At 41.5% G+C, this 21547-nt stretch overlaps 1 protein-coding gene across 2 annotated transcripts in view; it reads left to right on the top strand.

The window, feature by feature from the left end:
- The window catches only part of EPHA4 (EPH receptor A4), a 144287-nt gene that overhangs the window by 44015 nt on the left and 78725 nt on the right, over positions 1-21547 (top strand). For both annotated transcript variants that reach the window (XR_003096271.1, XM_025215724.1), the window contains exon 3: positions 10885-11040. Coding sequence is in view for 1 of the 2 variants with exons in the window: in XM_025215724.1 (XP_025071509.1) it covers positions 10885-11040 (156 nt within the window). In the remaining variant the exon portion in view is untranslated. The remainder of the gene's footprint in view (positions 1-10884; positions 11041-21547) is intronic.

The raw sequence follows: 21547 nt of genomic DNA, 5'->3' as shown, positions 1-21547 counted from the left end.
TAAGAGACTAAAGTAAATCATCGTGGTGCACCATGACCAGTGGGGTCCCCCAAGGCTCCGTTTTTGGGCCTTTACTCTTTAACATCTTTATTAATGATGTGGACATTGGTATCAGAAGTGGACTAGCCAAGTTCGCTGATGACGCCCAACTTTGGGATAAAGCGTCCACACCTTAGGACAGGATGGTGATCCAGGTTGACCTAAACAGGCTCAGAACATGGGCAGATGAAAACCTGATGGCGTTCAACACTGAAAAATGCAAAGTACTCCACCTTGGGGGTGGGGGGGGAAAACCCGCAGCACACTTATAGCCTCGACAGTGCTATGCTCGCTAGCACCATGGACTTGGGGGTCATGACTGACCAAAAGATGAATATGAGCCACCAATGCGATGTCGCAGCTGGTAAAGTGAGCAAAACTCTGGCTTGCGTCCATGGATGCTTCTCAAGCAAATCCCAGGATGTCATCCTCCCACTGTACTTGGCCTTGGTGAGACTGCAGCTGGAGTACTGCATCTAATTCTGGGCTCCACAATTTAAAAAGAATGTGGAGAAGCTTGAGAGAGTCCAGAGGAAAGCCACACGCATGATCAGAGGGCAGGAGAACAGGCCTTATGATGAGAGATTGAGAGCTATGGGACTCTTCAGCCTGGAAAAGTGCAGGCTCAGGGGGGACCTGATGGTTGCCTATAAGTATATAAGGGGTGTGCATCAGGATCTGGGGGAACATTTGTTCACCAGAGCACCCCAAGGGATGACAAGGTCAAACGGTCACAAACTCGTCCAAGACCGTTTCAGGCTGGACATAAGGAAGAACTTCTTTACTGTTTGAGGCCCTAAGGCCTGAAACAGACTGCCTCCAGGGGTGGTGCAAGCACCTACTCTGGACTCCTTTAAGAGACATTTGGACATTATCTTGCTGGGATCCTTTGGCCCCTGCTGACTTCCTGCCCCTGGGACAGGGGGCTGGACTTGATCTTCCGAGGTCCCTTCCAGCCCTAACGTCTATGAAATCTATGAAATGCACGGAGCCTGGGAAATGAGCAGAAAGAATTGCAAGTCCTTGTACAATCACGGAACTATGACATGATTGGCATAACAGACGTGGGAGTTTGCGTGACTGGAGCACTGTCATGGACGGGTACAAACTGTTCAGGAAGGACAGGCAGGGGAGAAGAGGAGGATTTGTAGTCTATGTAAAAGAGCCATATTGATTGTTCAGAGCTCCAGTATGAAGCTGGAGATAGGTCTGTTGAGACCCTCTGGGTTAGGGTCAGAGGGGAGAGCAACAAAGGTGATATTGTAGTCCATGTCTGCTATAGACCACCAGACCGGGAGAAAGTGGTGGATGAGGCTTTCTTCAAACAGATAGCAGAAGCTTCCCTGTCGGCCCTGGTTCTCATGGGGGACTTCAAATCACCCTGACATCTGCTGGGAGGGCAATACAACAATGCTCAGGCAATCCAGGAAGTTTTTGGAGAGTACAGGGGGGCCTTGATTTGCCTCCTGCCATTGCCGTTCCTCTTCACAGACTTACCTGCAGGGCACTGCTTTCCATGCTGCCCAGCTTCACTCTTGACCATATGCATGCTGCGGCTATGCGCATGCACACTTTATCCAAAGCCTGCCCTATATTCCTGCCATAATCTGCTTGTGCTCTGGGCTGTGCTAACAACTGCCTATTTCTTTTTACAATGCATAAAGTTGCTGAGGTACCAATTCTGGGTAGCACAACAGATGTGTTACTTAGCTGGTAGCATTTAGTGGTTCCTAAATACTCCTGCAGGTACCTACAGCCACCATTTTCCCCCCAGGGTCACCCAGACCATCTCCCATTTGACCCTTTCTTCACCAACACAACTTCTCTCTGCCAGCAGCAGATTCATCTGTAGTAGGTTTGTCACTTATTGACCTAAATTACAACACTACATTATGTAATTGAACTTGACACAAGTAGCAATTGATTGCTTCCCCAATGCTATACTATTCTTTACTATTGTTTTATAATTTTTTTCAATTTGAAACTAAATTAGTAAGCCTTCAAATAATACATTAAAAATTGACAAGCTGGGTAAAAATTGGTTCATTGAAGTTGTTCAAACCTGGTTTTGCTAGGTTCAGTTTTTGCAAGAGTTGAGAACTAACCATTTCTGACTGATTTGTCTCAACACCTCTAACCTCTAGGAGGAATCTCCACAGTCCCCTTCCATTTATTCCCTTTCCCCTAGGCCTTTTTTTCCTACTGCTATCCTTAGGGGCCTTCCACTTGCCTGTTACTTCATCCACTTCTAGCGATCAATAGTGTCTTTTTTCCAGGTTATCTGGTTAGATCCCCACTGGTCCCTTTAGGGGTACAACATATGGAGACTTTTCTAAGGGTGCATACAGACATTGAAGGAGGTTATATCACATTTTAAAAAGCCTCCTGACCTAACTTACTTCTCCCAGGTGCAGACCTTACACTTAAGGTGCAGACAGAAGTGCCACTCTCTGGCCTCACTCATGTGCTTCACAGAAAGCACCTTGCATTAGACTGACCATCTTGACCCAACAAATGTTAGCTGTTGGATTGGGAGGGTGGGGGATCGAGCTCCAATTTGGAGTCGATCCAGCGAGAGAGGCTGCCTATCTGCAGCCTCTTCCTCTAACCCCAGCTCCCCTCTCCCCAATGCTATCTCAGGATAGGATGGGGAGAAGGCAGTGGAGGGAAGTCCATTATGGTGTTTGCCCAGCAATGCTGGAGTGGTGGGGTGGGTAGATTGGAGCCCCTCACCTGCTTCAGTCCAGTCACCTGAATGGACAGAAGTTAATGAAGGTGCTGTGCTTTGGAGCTCCTTAATTTGAACCCTCATATAATGAAAGTTAATATGTAATTTCTGTCAGTGTCTTTAGATCCTTAGTTAGGTCTGTCTAAATCTGAATTGTACAGAAGTTCTAGGAGGGTTAGATCTGTCTAAAAATGGCTGACTCGATCTAAGTTAACCCTACCTTCAAGGTAGTCTTAACTTAGATCAGGTTGGCCAGTTTTTAGACTGCTGTTCCGACCTTCTGAACAGTTCTTAGCATAGTCCCAGGGCTGGGAAAGCCCAGCTGCTGTCCCCTACCCCAGGGCTACACTTTTCTTAGCCCCTGGCACCAGGCTATTTTTATCCCCCACCCCCAGGTGGACAACCCCTTCCCCCACTATGGACCACCCAGCCCCCCTCCCTCCCCCAAACTCACCAAACCACCCATTCTGCAAGCTGCTCCTTGTGCTGGTTGTATCAGTGTTCACTGATGCTGGGAGTTGAGGAAGTAAGTGCCAGTGTGGGGAGAGACAAGAGGGATGGGGAGATCAGTTTGCTGCAAGGTGGCTGGGGGTATAAAAATAGCCCCTGGTCCTAGGGGGTGGGGAAGAGAACCCTTCATCCTCCCCAAGCCCTTCTGCAGACCTTACAAGCTTCCCTAGTGCTGCCAAGCCCTCCCAGACTCCAGCAAATCCCCTGTGGATTCTGCCTACCTCCCAATCCCCACCTTCCCTGCAGACACCGCTAGCCCTCCTATCCTCCTGCGGACCCTACTGTCCCCCCAATCTCTCCAACAGATGCAGCTTGCCCCCACAATTCCCCAACCCCTCCCCACACCTGACTTACCATAGCGTGGATGGCCCTTTTTAACTTGATCTGAGTTTCCCCTAACCTCCCTGAATGTTTGTATCCAGCCTAAATCTGAAAGGTTTTTTTAAGGGAGGTTGTCTGGAAGTAGCCAGTCTGCTTCCTAATATGCACAGATGAATAGGAAAGAACAGAAAAGGGTAAACTAAAAACAAAAGCAGACAACAGCAACCTCCAAATCCCTAGTGTGGTAGCCAGGGAAATATGAGGATTTCCTTAACAAGTATGCACTGCATTTATGGACATTTACTTTGCTAGCAGATGGTATCACTGGGACACTCTCTTCCTTATTTTTATTTTAGTTGTGCCAGCACTGGAAAAGGACTCTGTCTCTCCTCCCTCCCCTGCTCTATGATGCAATCAGACCACTTTCTGGGACCTGTAATAAAATAACATCTATATTTAAGAAAGGTCTTGATGGCAAGCCCCAAAAGTACAACATGAAAAGAACAGTTAAGACTCCTGCATTTCTTGCGGAGTTGAGGAAATAGTTAAAATCCAGTATGTACACCAGGCCCTATTCCTGAACACAGGAATGATTAGGATGGAAAGTGTGGGGAGGCCAAATAGACATGGAACATGCAAAGAGTACTGGTACAGAATTGCTGTTTTTTTTTTCTGGTGTCAGACTGATGTTGAAAATCCCATATGAATGCCACATTTCCCTGATTTTTTTACTTTGAGGTTCTGGTGAAATGTTTCTCAGTACCCTAGTCTGTTAAAAATAAAACAATATCACTGAAAAACCACCATTGTGGTTGTATTTTTTTCCCCCTGGGATTTCTTTATATATATACATAATTTCATTCAATAAAAATTAACTTTGGTGCTTAGAAAATGTCTCATAAGTGATGTGAGCTAAAGATGTGGAACTGATTGCAATTTGTAGAAAAATGTGAGGTCATCAATAGGAGACAAAGATCTTATAGCACAAGCATCAAAGAAAGCTGACTTTATTTGGAGACAGCATTTGGTACATCACATCAAATTCTACAACTTGACTTTTAAGTAGGACTTGAGAAGGTTCACTTTTTTTTTTTTTCTAAGGATCTTTATTTATCACCCTCAAGGGCATTACAGTGAGTAATTAGATTGGACCGGAAGAACGACTTAATTTTACAAGAAACTCATTAATTCATCCTATTTAAAATCTTCTCATTTTACCCCAAAACCAATTATGCTTACACTGGCAATGATCTGGAAAGGCATTGTCTCTCAGGTATTAGGGAGACCATTGGGAGTCTTACAGCATTCATGTCGGGGAGACAAGGGTGACTCTTTCTTTGACTTTTAGGTCAAAAGAACTAGTCTCTGGGACAGCTTGACAATTAGAAAACCCTGATGAGCATTTGGAGCTAAAACAGCTGTACAATCACTGAGGGGTTCATGGTGCAGGGCAGAAAGCTCATCAAAAGAGCCTATCCAAACAATTGAGTTCTATAATTAACACACAAAAATCTGTTCAGAAATGGTAATAACAGTAAAAAGGAGCTGAGAAGAAGCTGCCTACTTAAGTGGCAGATGTGTTTTTGTTACAATTTGAGAGAGAAAATCCATCTATTTAAAAAAAGAAAAGAACATTAGAGGGAAAAAATAAAACTAACTTTTTATTTCCCAGGATGCAGTTAAAATATTTCCAAACTAGTAGAAATTGTTGAAAAAGTAACTACTGATCACTGATTTAAAAAAAAAAAAATTGTTTAAGGATGTTATCAAGGTTTTTAAATATAATTTTAAAACTAATTTATTTTCTTGGTCCTAATTTCATAATCAGTTCATTGAGAACTTGAAACCGAAATCCGATTGCTTTAAAGAACTTCTTTTATCCATCATTTGATCTACCAGCATGTTGTTATAAGGTTGCTCTTGAAATCTGGGTTGTTGCTATGTAAAGAACAACAACTGGAATTTGAATTTAGGCTTTTTAAAATCATAACTACATCAAAAGCACTGTGGAGAGTTTAGAAGTGGTCTCATACATGTTCAGACGATTTTTTTCCATTATAGAAAATGCAAACTAGCTCTTTGCAGGATAGTAGTCTTTAGAAATACAGGCTAGACTGCTCTTTAAAGTCACAGATCAACAGTCTGGGTATACATGCCTGTAATGTACCCCTCTGACACCAAGCTACAAGCATTCTTTCCTCTTTCTTGACGTTGTACTGAGAATTTACTGGTTTTGTATCAGATATTCCCCTGGCATAAGACCATTGATTTTGGTGAAGTTACTCCAACAAAGAATTTGGTCCTTGTCTATTGGTTCAGCCTCTCCACTTTATTAGCTCATCTGGGATGTGAGATTTCCTCTATTTTATTTCACAGTAAATTTGCTTCCTCAGCATTCTTCAGAGTCAACAGGAAACTCCTTCAGGGTCCTTCCTTCTTGTTTTTTGTGTGGTCCCCTAACTTGATCATCTGCTGGGAAGCTACTGTGTAGAATGGGGGTGGGGGAGGGTGGAATATGGCCTGCGGGCCACATCCAGCACTCCAGGCCATTCTATCTGGCATGCGGGGCCCCTAAAAAATTTAGAAAATTAATATTTATCCCTGGCTGCCTGTCAAAGATGACAGGAGCCAGTGGCAGTAGGACCCAGGGGAATCCAGCGACAGGGCCCTACAGCCACAGCAGCATGGCTGAATTTTTTTGGTTGAAATAAACATGTTTTTCACACATGTCCAATATTGCCAACCCCACCTTGTCAAAAATTATGAGACGAAACTCTTAAAAATCAAGAGATTTGGAATCTAAATCATAAGATGCCTTTTTGAAGTGTGTGTGTGGGGGGGACATTATTTGTTAAGGTGTGGGGGGCTGTGGGTCTGTGTGTGGAGTTTGAAGTCGGGGGGGGGGTCCCTACACACCCTGGCAGGATGCGGGATACTATGGGTCAGGAGCAAGGGGCAGTAGCAGGGCTGGGGGGTCTCCTGCTTGGGAGTGAGGGGCAGATGCACAGACACACAGACAGAGGCAGGGAGGCAGGCAGGATGGGTTGTAGATTGTGCAACAGAGCCTTGGGTGGCTCATCCAGAGGTGCCGGAGGGGTGGTGGGAGGGGCGCAGCTCCCCGCCTCTGTGCACGCCACCAGGCAAGACATAGGAGGCACATGCCTCCTCCCGATTTGTGCCTGGGGTGGAGGTGGGCTGCGGGCTCTCCACCCTTCTGACTTTGCCCTGGGAGTCACGTAATGCCTCTAGGTGGGAAGGGAACGTGCAGCACAGCCATTGTGTGGCTTCTGGGGCAAAGGCAGTAGTGTGCAGAGCCCCAGCCCGCAGTGGGCTACCTGCCTCTGCCCCAGGCACAAATCTGCGGGGGTATGTGCTCCCCATACCTCCCTCAGGGGTGTGTGCAGCAGCAGGGAGCCACACCCTCTTCCCCACGCTCCTGGATGACCTGCCCAGGCCCTGGGGCCCCATCCACCCCGGCCCCACTCCCTCCCTCACCATGGGAGCCTCAATCTGCCACCCTGCCCCTTCCTGCTCCCCTGCCCTTTCCCCTCCACAGGCTTACCAGCACGGCACTACTCTACACATACCAGAAGAAAAAAATCCTAAGATTTGATCTCTCGATCATGAGTTAAAGGTAATTTCATTTATCATGCAGCCATACAACTGGTCAAGGCTTTCCAAATTTTAATGAAAAATCCAACTGAAATTTCAAAAGAAATCAATTTTTAGTGATTCTTTAAAATCTTTTTTACCCGGATAGGATTTTATTTTTTAATTATTTATATTCCCAATCTTACCAATGGTACCACTCATTAGTTAACATGAGTCACAGGTAATAATTTAAATTTAGTACTTCAACTAACTGTGCTGTACTTGTGGCAGAAAACAATCTGTTTAGAATTTACCTGCTAGGAAAACTGTATTTTTTAAATTTTATATTTCAATATAAATATATTTATTTATTTATTTTCCTGGAAAGCTATTCTGAAAATAGGCTTCATAATGTGCAACTAGAATTTTCAAAACTGACTAAGCAAGTTATATATCTTAGTCCTATTAAAATTTAATAGGCTCTTGGCCCATAATTCTCTACAACTCCTCTTTCTGCAGTCTTAACTGTATTGCTGAAGAATGGTGTAAGAAAAATAGGCTTTTGCTTGCTGTGTTCAATAAGGTCATTTTTAATTTAACATAAAGACAAAATACATAGAGTTTCTTAAAATCAACATCTGTGTGTGGCTGAGTCTTTGCTTCAGACTTATTTTCACCCTTTATAAAAACGGAGTGATTCCAGCAAAAATATATGGGCGTCATAATTTTGGTTCTTCAAACTTGGAAATATTTCTGTTTAAAATTCATTTTTGCATATCTCAAGATGATTGTGTCTTAAAATGTAACCTTGCTGTTTGTGGGTGATCTGAATGGAAGAAAAGATTCCTCCCCCCCTCTTTTTTTCTAAAACTAACAGAAAGAACCAATTAAGGCAAAGCTAAGGAATTGAATTCAAAGTTTGTATTGCACATGTGAACTAATCTTTTTACAATGGAATCTTACGAAAGCTGTGTAAGAATACCATTCAGGCCCTGTCTTATCCAGCAAATCCTCCCCAGAAAAGGAGCAGAATTGAAGAATTGTCATGAGCAAGCAATAAAGACTTTCAGAGAAGGGGTTCTATACAGTCTTCTTGTTTGTCTACTAATTCATTTCCATTCTCAAATACTGTATAATATCCTAATTAAAAAAAAAAAGAGTCCACTGCTGATCATAATAGGTGTGTCAGTTGTATTTCATGCAAAGAATAACCTTTACAGGGTTAGATTCAAGGTTTAAGTGAAACATAATGGAACCCCAAGGAGTAAAGGACTACTGAATAAATGTAATGTATTCTCTTGTGTTAAGTTCTGAAGTATATGAATCTTTGAACATACTGAAATAAAGAAAACCATGTGTTTAGTAGTAGGTAATTTTGTATAGCTGAAGCAAAATGTCTGTGTGCTTCTGATGCTGCCACTGCATTTAGAAAGAGCTTTCCTCAGCTCCTGAAATATTAATGACCAGGGTTTAATGTAGTAGGAAACAATATGTTTCATGAAACAAAGGGAAAATTGAGTTGTAAAATTTCAACCTTACCGTGCTAACTGTTCCCTTGATCCCTCCAAACTATAGATGAAAAAAAAAAAGGATAGAAATCAGGTCGTTTCACAAAATGGTATCCTCCTTCTAGTTTTGTGATTTAAAACAAACGCTAAAGCCATAGCAGACTCTCCTTCTATTTTGTTGGACTGGGTTATTGTTTATAGGCACATCTTGATATTAGAAACAGTCAAATGGTAGTCGTTCATGTAATGGTTGGTGTAAGGCATTAGTAAAAGATAAATAGTTGAATTTTTAAAAACGCAAAAAAGAAGTTGAGTTTGCAAAGTAAATGTGATTAACCATAGTGTGTGTTTTCAGTTCTCTATGTCTAAATTTTGCCATTTACAAATTATTCTGGTTTGAGTTATAGAAGTGCAAACTAGAAATAAAGCCATTGTTTTGACTAGAGCTGCAAGTAAGTGATTTATGCTGGTGTAATCCAGTTCAGAATTTGTTACTTTAATGTTGGTGGGGTTTTTTTAATCAGTTGCATAAGGGGTAGCATTATTACTTCAGCTTCATTAGACATTGCAACTCAGATGTCAAAAAATAAAAGGTAATTTTGCCCTTGTTTGGCAGTTATTCACTACAAGCACAATAACTCATTTTACATAAGTTGCTTTTGTTTACTGTGACCAACTGAGTGACAAGCAGTACAGTGGGTTTGTATTTGTGTTCAGGAACTAATTGTGTTTGATGTAGGGAGCCTAGGTTTGACCCAGTGCTTCTTCCTTTCAAAGCTGTGGTTTCTGATTGGAACCCCAAGGCCATTTGAAGCAGAGCCAAAAAGCACCTTGCAAGTTGAACCTTATCTAATTACGTGATGCGCATAAATTTTGGAAGCATAGATCTTTATCATTGGAGAAATGCATTTTTATAAGATTCTTTGGTCCAATGAAAATTCTTTGGTCCAATGACAGCCAAATAAGGAAGAGGGAGATTGATCTCACAGTGCTCATATTGATGATATGCCACATGTCATAAAGTTTGGACTTAAGTAAATTCCGTAAACAGCTTTGGTTAATAAGAATGAAGTAATGCCTTTACACACATGTTGCTAAAAGTTCTGTCAATTTACCATTAAGAATGTTTTTTTTCTTTAAAGCGAATTTAAAACAACTTGCTTGATGTACATGGGGAAGGAGAAAAGCTTTTAATGGAAATACATCCTGCTTTTTGAAGGCATGCATTTAACAACAAAGGAACCCTAAAGATAGTGTAGGTGATAAATGAAGAGATGTAAGAGTGAGTCATGCTGTAAATATTGGGAATAAGCCTCCTTGTTTACATGTCTGTCTTCATAAAAACACCTAGATATTTTCTCTCTTTCCTTAAGGGTTGACAGCCAATGGTGTTCATTGACTTTTATCTTTAGCCAGGGGAGAGCTTTCTAAGATGACATACCTGTGGACCCCTATTAAACCATGTTGCTAGTGATACTAATGAGATTTTTCCAAGTGATGTAAAAGTAGCCATTCATATAAGCATTGCATTTATGAAGGCGATGTCACTGAAAGCTTGGCAACTGCACCTAGGATTTAGTTCCAGCAGAACAGCTATTGGTATACCCTGATTTTGAGGAGGGAGATCATGCTGATTTCCTCCTTTGGGAACAAAGAGCCAGATTAATCCTGCCTTGCCAGAAGGGAGACATGCCATTTCCTGACATGTTAGACGAAGAACCTCCTTGCCAATCACAGTGGGTGCCTATTCCACTCCATCTCAAAAATTGGCAGCATTGACCAATCAGCCTACATTCCTTAAGTGGTCATAGAGTTAAACAACTGTGCCCTGTTTACTGCACTGTATGTATGTGTGCATGCAGGTGGGTACAGGAGGTGTGATGTGTAAGTCCATGTATAGCTCAAAGATGAACCAGATTTTCCAGCAAAGTCAGTAGAATAATATGTTTGTAGGTGCTGTTGTAATGTCTCCAGGCCAGCTTGGTAAAAGACTCTTGTTTGAACTAGAGACGGGCATCCCTGGAAGCAAAGTTGACAATTAAGAGGTGGCTGGTTTGTTAATTTTTCACCTGGGGCTAAGTGGACATAATTTAGTTTTGTGAATTCCTAGACTTTGAATAAATGATGCAGCAATTTATTGTCACATCCTGGGAAATTAACACTCTCTGTTCCTGTCTCTCCATCTAGCTTGCAAAATTGGATACTACAAGGCTCTCTCAACGGATGTTGCCTGTGCCAAATGCCCACCCCATAGCTACTCCATCTGGGAAGGCTCTACCTCCTGCACCTGTGATCGGGGCTTTTTCCGAGCGGAAAATGATGCTGCCTCCATGCCCTGTACTCGTAAGTCAGGTTCTCTTCTCTCTTTCTGTACCCTACTTCTTCCTCTCTCTCTTTCTGCCTTAATAATTTATTTAAAAAATATTCCTTTGAGATACCCATCCCACTTAGAGAAGAAGTGCTCTAGTAGTGATAACAGTTTTTAACAGCGATTCCTTTTCAAATGGGTATATCCAACCTATCAGTACTGGGTCTCTTCCTAATGTAAGCATGTAATGAAATTCGTAATTAATGAAGGATCAAATAATTTCTTTTTAAAGTATCTTACCAGTAATCAAAGGTCCTGTTTCATGCCTCATTTATATTTTGGTGCCCCCTAAAGACTTCAGCCCAGGTTGAAATTTTGTTTTGTTGGACGTGGTACACACACAGGAATTGAGAGAGCCTCTGTCCCAGACAGCTTACAGTCTAAACGGTCATTACAAATGCCATTTGGAAGAAGAGAGAGGCACAGAGATGAACTGACTTGCCTACGGTTGCACAACAGGTCAGTAGCAGAGTTGGGAACAGGAACTAGAGCTCTTTAGTTTCAGTCCAGTGACCTCTTCCATCAGATTACATTATCCCTCAGGCTTTTAAATATTAACATTCATCTGTATTGAGATACTTGCACTCATTAACTTCAACTGAAAGACAATATCAGGGTGTTTAGTGAGACGGTCACTATGAACGACTTCATATTTAGACTCTGATTCTTTTAAGAATTGTAAAACACCTCCTTTTAACAACTCCTCCTCCTCTGTAAATCTACCAGGCATTTGCCAACTCTTTTTGGGCAAGTGACAGAAGTCATTTAGTGAATCTGTGTTTAAGTAACTACTCCGGAAGAAGTCTCTAAGTTTGTCCACCTGTCCTGACATGATGTGGAGAGGATGAACATAAACATCAGAGGCTTTTTCAAACTGATTTCAGGCTTTAATCAGTTCTTACCAGTTGGTTAAACCAGGTGACAAACCCAATTCCCTTGTGCTGACAGCCATAATAATCAGGCACCTTCTTTGTTCATTATGCTCTATTTAACCCTGGTATTCTCATTCAGCCCTGCATTTAGTAATCGCTCAGTGTGACGGCACACTAATGAAGAAATAAAACACAGTATCTGAGATCCATTCTTCTAGCAAAAAGATAGACTCTGCTCCATTGGCTTGTAAAATCAAGTTTCTGTTCACTTCGAGGACTATTAGACCAGACGAATAAAAGTAGCATTGGGTAATTTGGAGGGAAACACCTGGAATGGGCTATGGATTGATCACTTTTTTTATTATTTCTAATTTTTTTTTTTAAATGAAGAACTTTAAACTTTCTGGATATGCGGGTGGGTTTTTTGGGTAAAGGTTTTGATGCTCAGGTATCAGATTCTTTTAAAAATAAACTGTCTGCTCTCCTCACTTTCATCTTGTTTTCTAAATTAGGGGAGGAAGACTGTTGCAGCTTTCCATTAGCCTGATTATACCTGAATGTGGGTGAGAGAGAATTAGAGCTCCTTTTTTTGTCTTACACAGTTTACATGGCAGGTAATAAAAGCTACACCAAATTCCTGGTGCACTAAACTCAAATCTGTTCTCCAGAGTTTAGAATATTGAGACTTCAACCCCAGTGTCAGGGATTTGATGAGGAATATCTTTATGTTCTTTGTTTAGTGTTCAGTCCTGTAAACTTATTTAAATCCTTGCTTGTGTCTGTGTCCTGTAAATATGGGCCAGATATTACTCCAAATAATGCTAGTGTAAATCCAGAGTAATTCAGATGAAGTCAGTATTTACTCCTGTTTTAAAACTGGTGCCTGAGAGACTGCAGATATGGCTAAGCAGGTTTGCATGGGTGTAGAGGACAACAGACTTGGGGCCACAGGTTGTAGTAGGGACCTGATGGGAGGACAGGTGTAAATTCACAGACATCTTTACTTAGGGTTCAGAAAATACCTTTTCCTTCAAGCTTGTCTTTTTGATGTGTCATTGCTGAGAAGAGGGGCCCCTTTATCCTCGCATACAATTCTCCTCACTCTGGATTTGCCTCATTGCCCAAGTCAGGAATTCAGACTTGCAATTCTGAAGCACAGTGGGCTTGTCAGCTGTGTGCTTGGGCATGGAGACTGTATGAATGACCTGTAATACACTTGAGCACAAACTGGAAAACATTGTCATTGTTTCTCTCTGGAAGCATGGCAAAAGTTGTATTAATGCAACTCTTCAGGTCTTCATTATACTTTAGTACTTGCTGAGAAGATGGGTCTGTGTCACAAGGTTAGCACTTTAATGGACTGTAAATTGCCTATGGAATACACAAATCTATGAAGGTAAAAAGCAACCAGTTTCAGTCATGATCCTCTTTCCTGAATTTGTCTTCATCTGCGAGGGTGCAGATTGTAGATGGACTTCACTAAATTCTGTACTGGCTTAAGTAGGCGTTATTTCTACTCGGTGAGCGTTGCTCCAATTTTACATCATTTACAACAGTGCTCTTTAACTGCCTATACAATACATACATTTTAAGATGGTACAGGACAGTTTTGTATTGTTTATATTGTCTGTTTGATCAAGATTGTTAATAATTTTTAATTTGGAACATTTTACAAAAGAGATTAGTACTATAGACTGTCCAACTTGAAATCTGTGTAAGTTAATGACCTTGAATAATTCAGTCTGTTGTGCCATCCAACCAGAGACTGATTGATTAATATTTTGGTATAGCCTAAAATATTCCAGAGGTGCTTAGCGCTAATGAGGGTAAATTTAACCAGATGCATGGCAAAAGTATCTGCTTAAAAAAAGCTTTCTTCAGTGTAGGTTATCAAGAAATCGAAAGAACTCTGCTTCAAACAGCAAACGTCACTTAGTTTGTCTTTACATTTGCCTCTTCTAATTGAATTTAGTGCGCTGCTATATTTCCTCCAGAAAGTATATTGTTTTTAAATTACCATTTCAGTCCTATTACTCAAGGCCCTTGCTCCTAATGCTTTCTGACAGTTATCAACATAATGAACCATAATGAAATGATGAGCAATCTACAGTGGAAACTCGATGTGGATTCCACTAGTGCTGTGTGACTGTTGTTAAAATTTGAATGCAGATTAAAATAACACTGTCCTTATTTGTTTCCAAGGTCAGGAATTAAAAAAAAAAGGGCCTGAAAAGTCTAAGCACTTTAAATTTGCAAATATTACTGTCTAATATACATCCTTGATCTTATCCCCTCACCTCCTCCCGCCCCATGTTACACTAATAAATATTTCATAGAGAAAACTTTGGCCTATATTTAAAAAAAAAAAAAAAGGGTGCAGTTACATGCCAAGTTTTCATGTACTAGTATAATAATCATATATACAAGTGACTGATTATACAAACAGCTCTCTTGACTGCCCATCTACTTACTATAGCTGTTTATATTTTTTTATATAAACGAATATGCCACTCATTTAAAAAAAAAAAAAGGACCTTTTCTGCCTGCTAAACAGACTCTAATTGTCACCTCTTCTAATTTTATATAAGTTTTGGTCAATCGTTTATGCAAAGAAATGAGAAAATAGAGCATATGATGTGTGGTCATTAGAGGCTCTGGGTAGCAGGCAGTGGTAGCAGAGATGCATTTTGCCCAAGGTTTTCCACACGCTTGTTCTAACAACTCACTTGGATTGCATTCAATGAATAATTCTACTGGCTCATCTACAAAAGATACACTTTACAATAGATGAAGTTTACAATCGTATGTGGCAGCATCCTGTTTTCAGAAGATGATATTTCCACAAGTAATAATGCTGCCCCATCTTTACAGAAGATCGCTGTTCTTAAACAATTGATTTAGGCCATGTATAGCCAATACATTTGTATTGGGAGAATTGCTGCTGTGCCAGTAGAAAATGGGAGTGTCTAAAGTTTGCTCATTTTTATTGGGGGGGAAACATGTTCTTCCAAGAGAGATCTTCCAGGTGTCATTCCCCTTGTGGGTCTTATAAGACAGGTTTTGTTGTATGAGGTTCCACTTCATTTTCAAGGAAAAACAATCCATAATTCATAGCTAATGTAGATTGCCATTCTATATAGCTTCTTTGTACAACCTATGTCTAAACAATGCTTAGAGTAAAATAATTTAATTGCAAAGACATACCAGTGAAGAGAAAAAGAGATGCATGAAGCATAGGCAGTAAGAGGAGAGAGGTTTTTTTGTTTTGTTTTGTTTTGTTTTGTTTTGTTTTAGATGAGATCAGGGAAAATTATTTGCTGCAGATATATTGGAAGCTATTTCAATTGGCAGGAATTTCACAGGAGATGTCTTTCTCACTGTACCCAGTGACATCTGATGGAAGTTTTGAGAAGCTGGGTAAAGGAAAGAAAAAATAACTCCTTAGAAAGGGATGGAATAAGTCTATAGGAGGTTTTAAAAGCAAAGATGGCCCAGATTCTGATATGAATTGGGAACCAAGGGAGTTGCCTAAGGATGCATCTTTAGAATCACTGGCACTATAATCAACAGTCAATTAAATTGCAAGATCCACTTGTGATATTAGCCATTTTCTGCTTCTCTTTGTCCAGAACTTTAAATTAGTACTGACTGACTTGGGAGTACAGATTATCTTGGGAGTCTGATGTGGCCAAAAGCAGAGTCCAATAATGCAGCTCATACTAACAGAAAATTCCCATTTCAGTAAATCAGAGGTGTTCCACAGTAAAGAATTCCAGAATTACTCCAGTAACGTAAAATTATGTTTGTTTTTTTTCCAGTCCATACCCTCTTCTGTGAAAACACCAAAGAATCTTCTCCCATCTATAGTGGGTTTGGGCTTTCTTTCTTTTCACCAAAAGAGCAATTGTTTGGATAGTTGTTCTTGTCTGCAGCATGCTAGTTAGTGAAGATGTGGTTACACACCTAAGCATATCTGAAAATGCGAGTAGCCACACATGTTCTTAAAAGAGTTAGCTACTAGAGGAATGAGGGGATTCAGAGTCCCTGCAGTGGCTACATGTGAGCCTCAGGCTAACAGTGGTAATTAGAGCTTCTCAATAACTATCTTAAGAGAAAAGGAAATATCTACTGCAATATTTTTAAATTAAAGAAATGATGCCTATTATGAATCTGGTAACCAAGGTTCTTTGGCCAGTAAATAGGAAATGATACATGCCAAGAAAATGGACATTTCTATAGCTGGCTCAGTTCCAAAATCCCTCATCAGGCAAAATTCCCACTGAAGTGCTCTAGGAAGTTTTGTTTGAATAAAAAACTCAGAAAATCACTGCTTTGTTTACCAAATCAGCTGTTCTAGTTGAGCTATTAAAAACTGCAAACAAAAAGAAGGAAGAGTAGCAGATGATTGATATTTCAAGTGGCCACTGCATTTAGTGGTCTGTTGACTTTGGCCCTAACAGTTGTAAAAATACATAGCCTGTAATGATAAATGATCAGGAATACCCATGCAGCTAAGAAGCAAGGGTTGCCCTAAGTGGTGCTGATTTTGTAAACTAGCCTGCAGCAACAAGAGAGCTGTCCACAACTGCTGAAAGAAAGCAATTAGTGGCAGCAACATATACAACCATCAAGGGAAAACGCTGGCTTTATTTCGGAGTCAAAACTTACACATCCCAAGTGTTTACTCTGTGTTATAACCTGTCTTTCATCTGGAGAGAGATTAACAACAAAGGCTTATCTGAAGGGCTTCGCTGAAGGATTATTGACAGCTCTAAATTTGTACATGATTAATGAAGCTTTATGAAATGGAAAGAGGAGGCCAAGGGTGCTACTTATTGAAGGCTATGCCTTGCACCAGTGTCCCCAGCAGTTTTGTGAGACAGCATAAGAGCTTAATGGAATTGATTAGTTAGGTATTTCTTCTTTTTTCTGTGCATCCACTTGGAAATACTGCATTCATATTCAACTTCATGTCTCAGGAGTTGAATTTTAGAACTATAATGGATTTAAAAAATATATGTTGTTGTTGTTACAAGAGTTGGGAGGTTCTGGGGAGTTCTTTTTGCACATCAATATTTTGTTTTCTTTTTATCTGTTCTTTTTATTCTTCTATACCTTGAATGCAATGTCTGCTTTTCAAACCTCATACAAGGGAGGAAGTGTTTGACTTTTTATGACTCCTTATGGATAATGTATTTCCACTTAAGTTTTCTTGCCATTAGAGGAACTGACATCTGGACATTTACCCCCAGGTGCCAGCTGTTCCTGTATCTTATCAAAGCCTTCACTGCTTGTCTATAGTCTAGCCAAGGCCAAGTTGCTCATTTAAATCAGTCCTATTCATACCAGGTCTTCTTACGTTGCAGTGAGTCATAGCCACTCTTCTCTGTAGTAAGACTCTCTCTATTATGTGGCAGATTAGGCTCTCACTCACATAGGCCCCCATTCAAAATCATTGCATTTGCAGATGGTTAGCATCTTGCTGGATCATTTGCATAAATAAGATAATTTTTCTAAGGCCTGATCTAAAGCCCACTGAAGCTGATGATAAACTTTTTACTGACTTCAGTGAGCTTTAGCTCACACCCAGAGCTTGCATTTTGCTGCATTTAACAATATGTTTTTAGTTTCTTGGTTTAAGAGTGAAGGTTACAATCAGTTTGAACAGCAGTGGGGTGTATTAGCATTTTATTATGTGCTAGAATCATTACCATTCTTACCAAGCTAAGGTCTGCTTTTCCAGTAGCAGGATAGGGAGATGATTTTTTTTCCCCCCACGGAGAACACAGGTATGGTTAAAGAAAATAACAGTCCTTTTTACATGTGCAAGTTTTCCTTATATCTGGTGGGAATTGCCAGGAAAGCTTCTTTCTGGGCTTCACACTGTCAAGCAAGCATGGACTGAACGAAGGGTGACAGCCCGCTCAAAAATAATAATTATCCACTGCAAGTTCTGCACAGGTATCTTGTTATGTGATGGATAAATATATTTTTTTTTACTCTTTCTCTCTAAATGATTTCTTTTTTTTTAAATTCCAGTGCTGAGTGGCCTGATGTTACAAGGCCTTTAGGCATTGATTTTTAAAGGTATTTATTTATATGCCTAATTCCTTTTGAAAGTATGCCTAATTCCCTTTGAACAGCCAGACATGAGTGTCTTCTGAGTCTGGCCTTCTGAAGGTCATCTTGCAGGAGTCGCTCAGTGTTTCACAGGACAGAGCTTTATGAAAGACTGGTCCCAGATTAGTGCCAGGTGGTACAGGCCAGGCCCTGAATTTGCCTAGAAGAAACAACATTCTGTTTCACGAATGCTAATAGCTATGTATGGAGCATCCAGTATAGTGTCCTAGATTTTGCTAGCTGAAACCTGGCCACTTTTATGTAGTTTCTGATGAGCAAGTGTCAGGATCACAGAATTCACCTTAACTAATATCCTCAGCTTTGAGGCCATGGCCTGAATTGGCACAATGAAAGGAATTGCCTCTGCCTACTAGTTGCAGTGCCTCTACTAACAGAGCTCAGTCACTGTGGTCTGGCAATGTGGACAACTCATACAAGTAGTTCTCACTGCTCAATCTGTTCTGTCTAAACAGACATTAGTTTTCAGTACACTCAGTCTAGCACCTCTCACAAGCACTTAATTCACTTTAAAAGCATGAAGAGTTACATTCCCCTGTGTTGTTGTTTTATCTAATAGCAAATGCTTGCATCGCTAAGATACTCCATAATGACTTCCCAGTTCATTAAAATAATAACACTTTATCTTAAATGCTTGATTCTGGAAAATCAAAGAAAAAAAGGGGAAAAAATAAACTCTGGTTTATTGCTTCTGTATAACAAAAACAGTTCAGGAATCTTGTCAAGAAAGTGTTTGTCACTGCTACAACATTTATGCTGGTTAAAATGCCACTGCAGATACCATTCACAGTACAGACCATCCAAGATCTTAGAATGCTCATTTAAAAATGGAATTCTGACATGCTATCGAACTGAGGCAGCTTTTCTGAATTGAGCCATGCTGTAAATTCCTCACCATGCACTATCATTATATAGAACAATGAAGTAGCTCAGGAACAGTTTGCCTGGAATCCTTTATTTCTTTGTCTCCTTTTACTGTCCTTAATTCCTTACCTTCTAATCATGTACAATTGCTCCACTAAATTAACTGGTATAGTGAAAACAGTATTCCCCATGCCAAACAAGTCTATCTGGTCCAGTCATGGAAAGCTATAATGGAATTTACTGTCATCACACACCCACAGAGGCTTTCACAGAAACACCTTGTTGGGTAAATCAGTAATAAAAATGCAATATGTAAAAGAACTGATATTAAAACCTTAGTCATAGCAACAGCTTGCACAAAGTTCCCTAGAACAGTGGCTTTAGATTTCTAAACAGCTGGTCCTGGATTTTTTTTTTTTCAAAAGGCTTTTGGGCTAGGAACAGGCATTGCACATAAACCAGTTTCAGTGATCAGAAACTGATTTAAACCTGTACCAGAACAGATGTTCAGTGCACATAAACCAGTTTGAAAATGACACCAGTTTGAGGTAAACCTGGTTGAATGTAGTATCAGACTTAACTGATTTGGATCAAACTGGTTTATGTAATGTCTGTCCCAGACCCCTTGCTGGTTTAAGTCTAAAGACTCCCCCACCATATGGCATGCTCTCTGGGCTAGGTGGGGCTCTTTGCTCCACATCAGAGCTGGCCCCTTCCCTCTGCTCCCTGACTGGAGCTCAGCATAGACGGCAGGCATCTGCCTGGCTTCCCCCTGCTCCCTCCCCATCCCCTCTGCCTTACACAGACACAAACATTAGCTAGCAGACCACATGCTGGCTACAGTCCATGTTGTGGCAGACGGGACAAAGGCAGAATCAGCAGGTGGCTGGTAATGTCCCTCAGTTGTTTTCTTAATCGTGTGATAAACACTGAGTTAGGGGTGATTAAACACTATGTTAACAATTCCCTGCTGGGCTGGTCATAAGCAGGGGGGGTGGTGACCCCTCCCTAATCAGAGCGTCCAGCTGAGGCCTGGTCACACCCCCCTTGGCTCAGCACTGTAGAAGGGAAGGGAAGCCCATGGAGGGCTAGCTACCCCTGGCTTCTAGCCTGAGTCACTGCAGGCATGTGCCTGCATTTCTGGGATGTCGGTGCAGTTACAAACTGATTCAGCCTAGCCACGTTAGACTAACCTGAAAAGACTGAATCCATTCAGGCTCAGGCTTTTTGAATGTCTGTCCCTATCTTTTAAGACCATGTAGGTCCAGGAGGATTTGGAGCAGCAGGGAAATAGGCTAGGTTGGGATTCCTAGGGTGTGTCTCCATGAAAGGCCAAACTGTGTTTGTGTGTCACAGATCACGGGTAGCGTATGCCACAGTACGCTACCTCAGTGGGAATACTGTGGAAACATTTTGCCCCATTCAGGCATGGAAGGAACATTTTACAGCACCATCCTTTGACAAAGTGCAGTATTCACTTTGCCTCATGTAGGTAAGTTCTTTTCTACTGTGTAGTGGGGACAGGCAATAGGCTAGGGCTCCATCCTTTATTCTTTTTGCCCAGTACTTTCCCAACATTGATTGCAGACCTTTACAGTGCTCGCACATTTGAGTGTCAGGACTATGATTGTGCCTAGGCATGTGCATAAAGAGCCTGCCTTTCCTTTTCTTTGGGTATGCATGAGTTGCTGGACATACAGTGAGTAGACCATTATAGAAGCATTGATCACCTACATATGATGTTTCTTGTGCTATATGCCTTTGTGATGGGTTGATACATTCACAGATCAATGTTGGGGGGGTGGGGGTGGAGGCAGAAAGCTCTAGAACCAGTCCTGCGCCACTCTAGTCGGGCTGTGCAGGCAGTTGGGCTCAGTGGCAGGGGTGGAAGCAAGTGGGTTCTATCTACTTGCACAATCCCCACCAGCCTGGAAGTAGGCTTATAGAGGTGGAGGGTTGGAGGAAGCTGAGAATGAGGGTGTAGTCACCCCCGTAGCATCGGTTACTGCTCTCGCACCCGCTTTTACAAAATCCTGGATCTTCCCATAGGCTGTACCATTATGTTTTGTGACTGTCAATCTTTCTACTCTCTAGTTAGGGACATTGTCTGTGAAAGTCGCAAAAAAACCCCCAAACCCTTACTAAAAATAAAATACTGGCTCCCGAGTGGAAACCAGCAGCCCTTATGGCCACTGTGGCCCAGGCTGCCAGCATGAAAGGGAGCAGCCAAGTTGATTGTCACCCCCGCCCCACTGATTGGCTGAGAGATGCCGGTCAGAGGGAGCTGCTGATTGGAATGGGGTGGGGCCACACAATGGATAGCCCTCTCGTCCAATCAGCAGCAAGAGGCAGGGCCACAGGGACTCCTCAGCCAATCAGAGGTATGGCGGGGGGGCCTGCCGTGATAAGCCCATGAAAATGGTGGTTGGCCCCGCGACCTGCGTGCGAAATTGGCCACCTGCCTCCTTGATTTGGGTAGGTCCCTATCCATAGTGCCCTGTTCTTTGGTTAGAAAGAAGGGATTAGAGTAATTTCAAAGAAAGGGTTTCCATTAACTTCAGTGGGCTTTAGATATTGACACTAGTGGTTTTCTGGCAGGAGCTTGATG

The sequence above is a fragment of the Alligator sinensis genome, unplaced genomic scaffold, assembly GCF_000455745.1.
Source record: "Alligator sinensis unplaced genomic scaffold, ASM45574v1 scaffold187_1, whole genome shotgun sequence".
Taxonomy (NCBI): Eukaryota; Metazoa; Chordata; order Crocodylia; family Alligatoridae; genus Alligator; species Alligator sinensis.
Note: the sequence above shows the minus strand (reverse complement) of the source record. Positions and strands in the feature narration are given on the sequence as shown.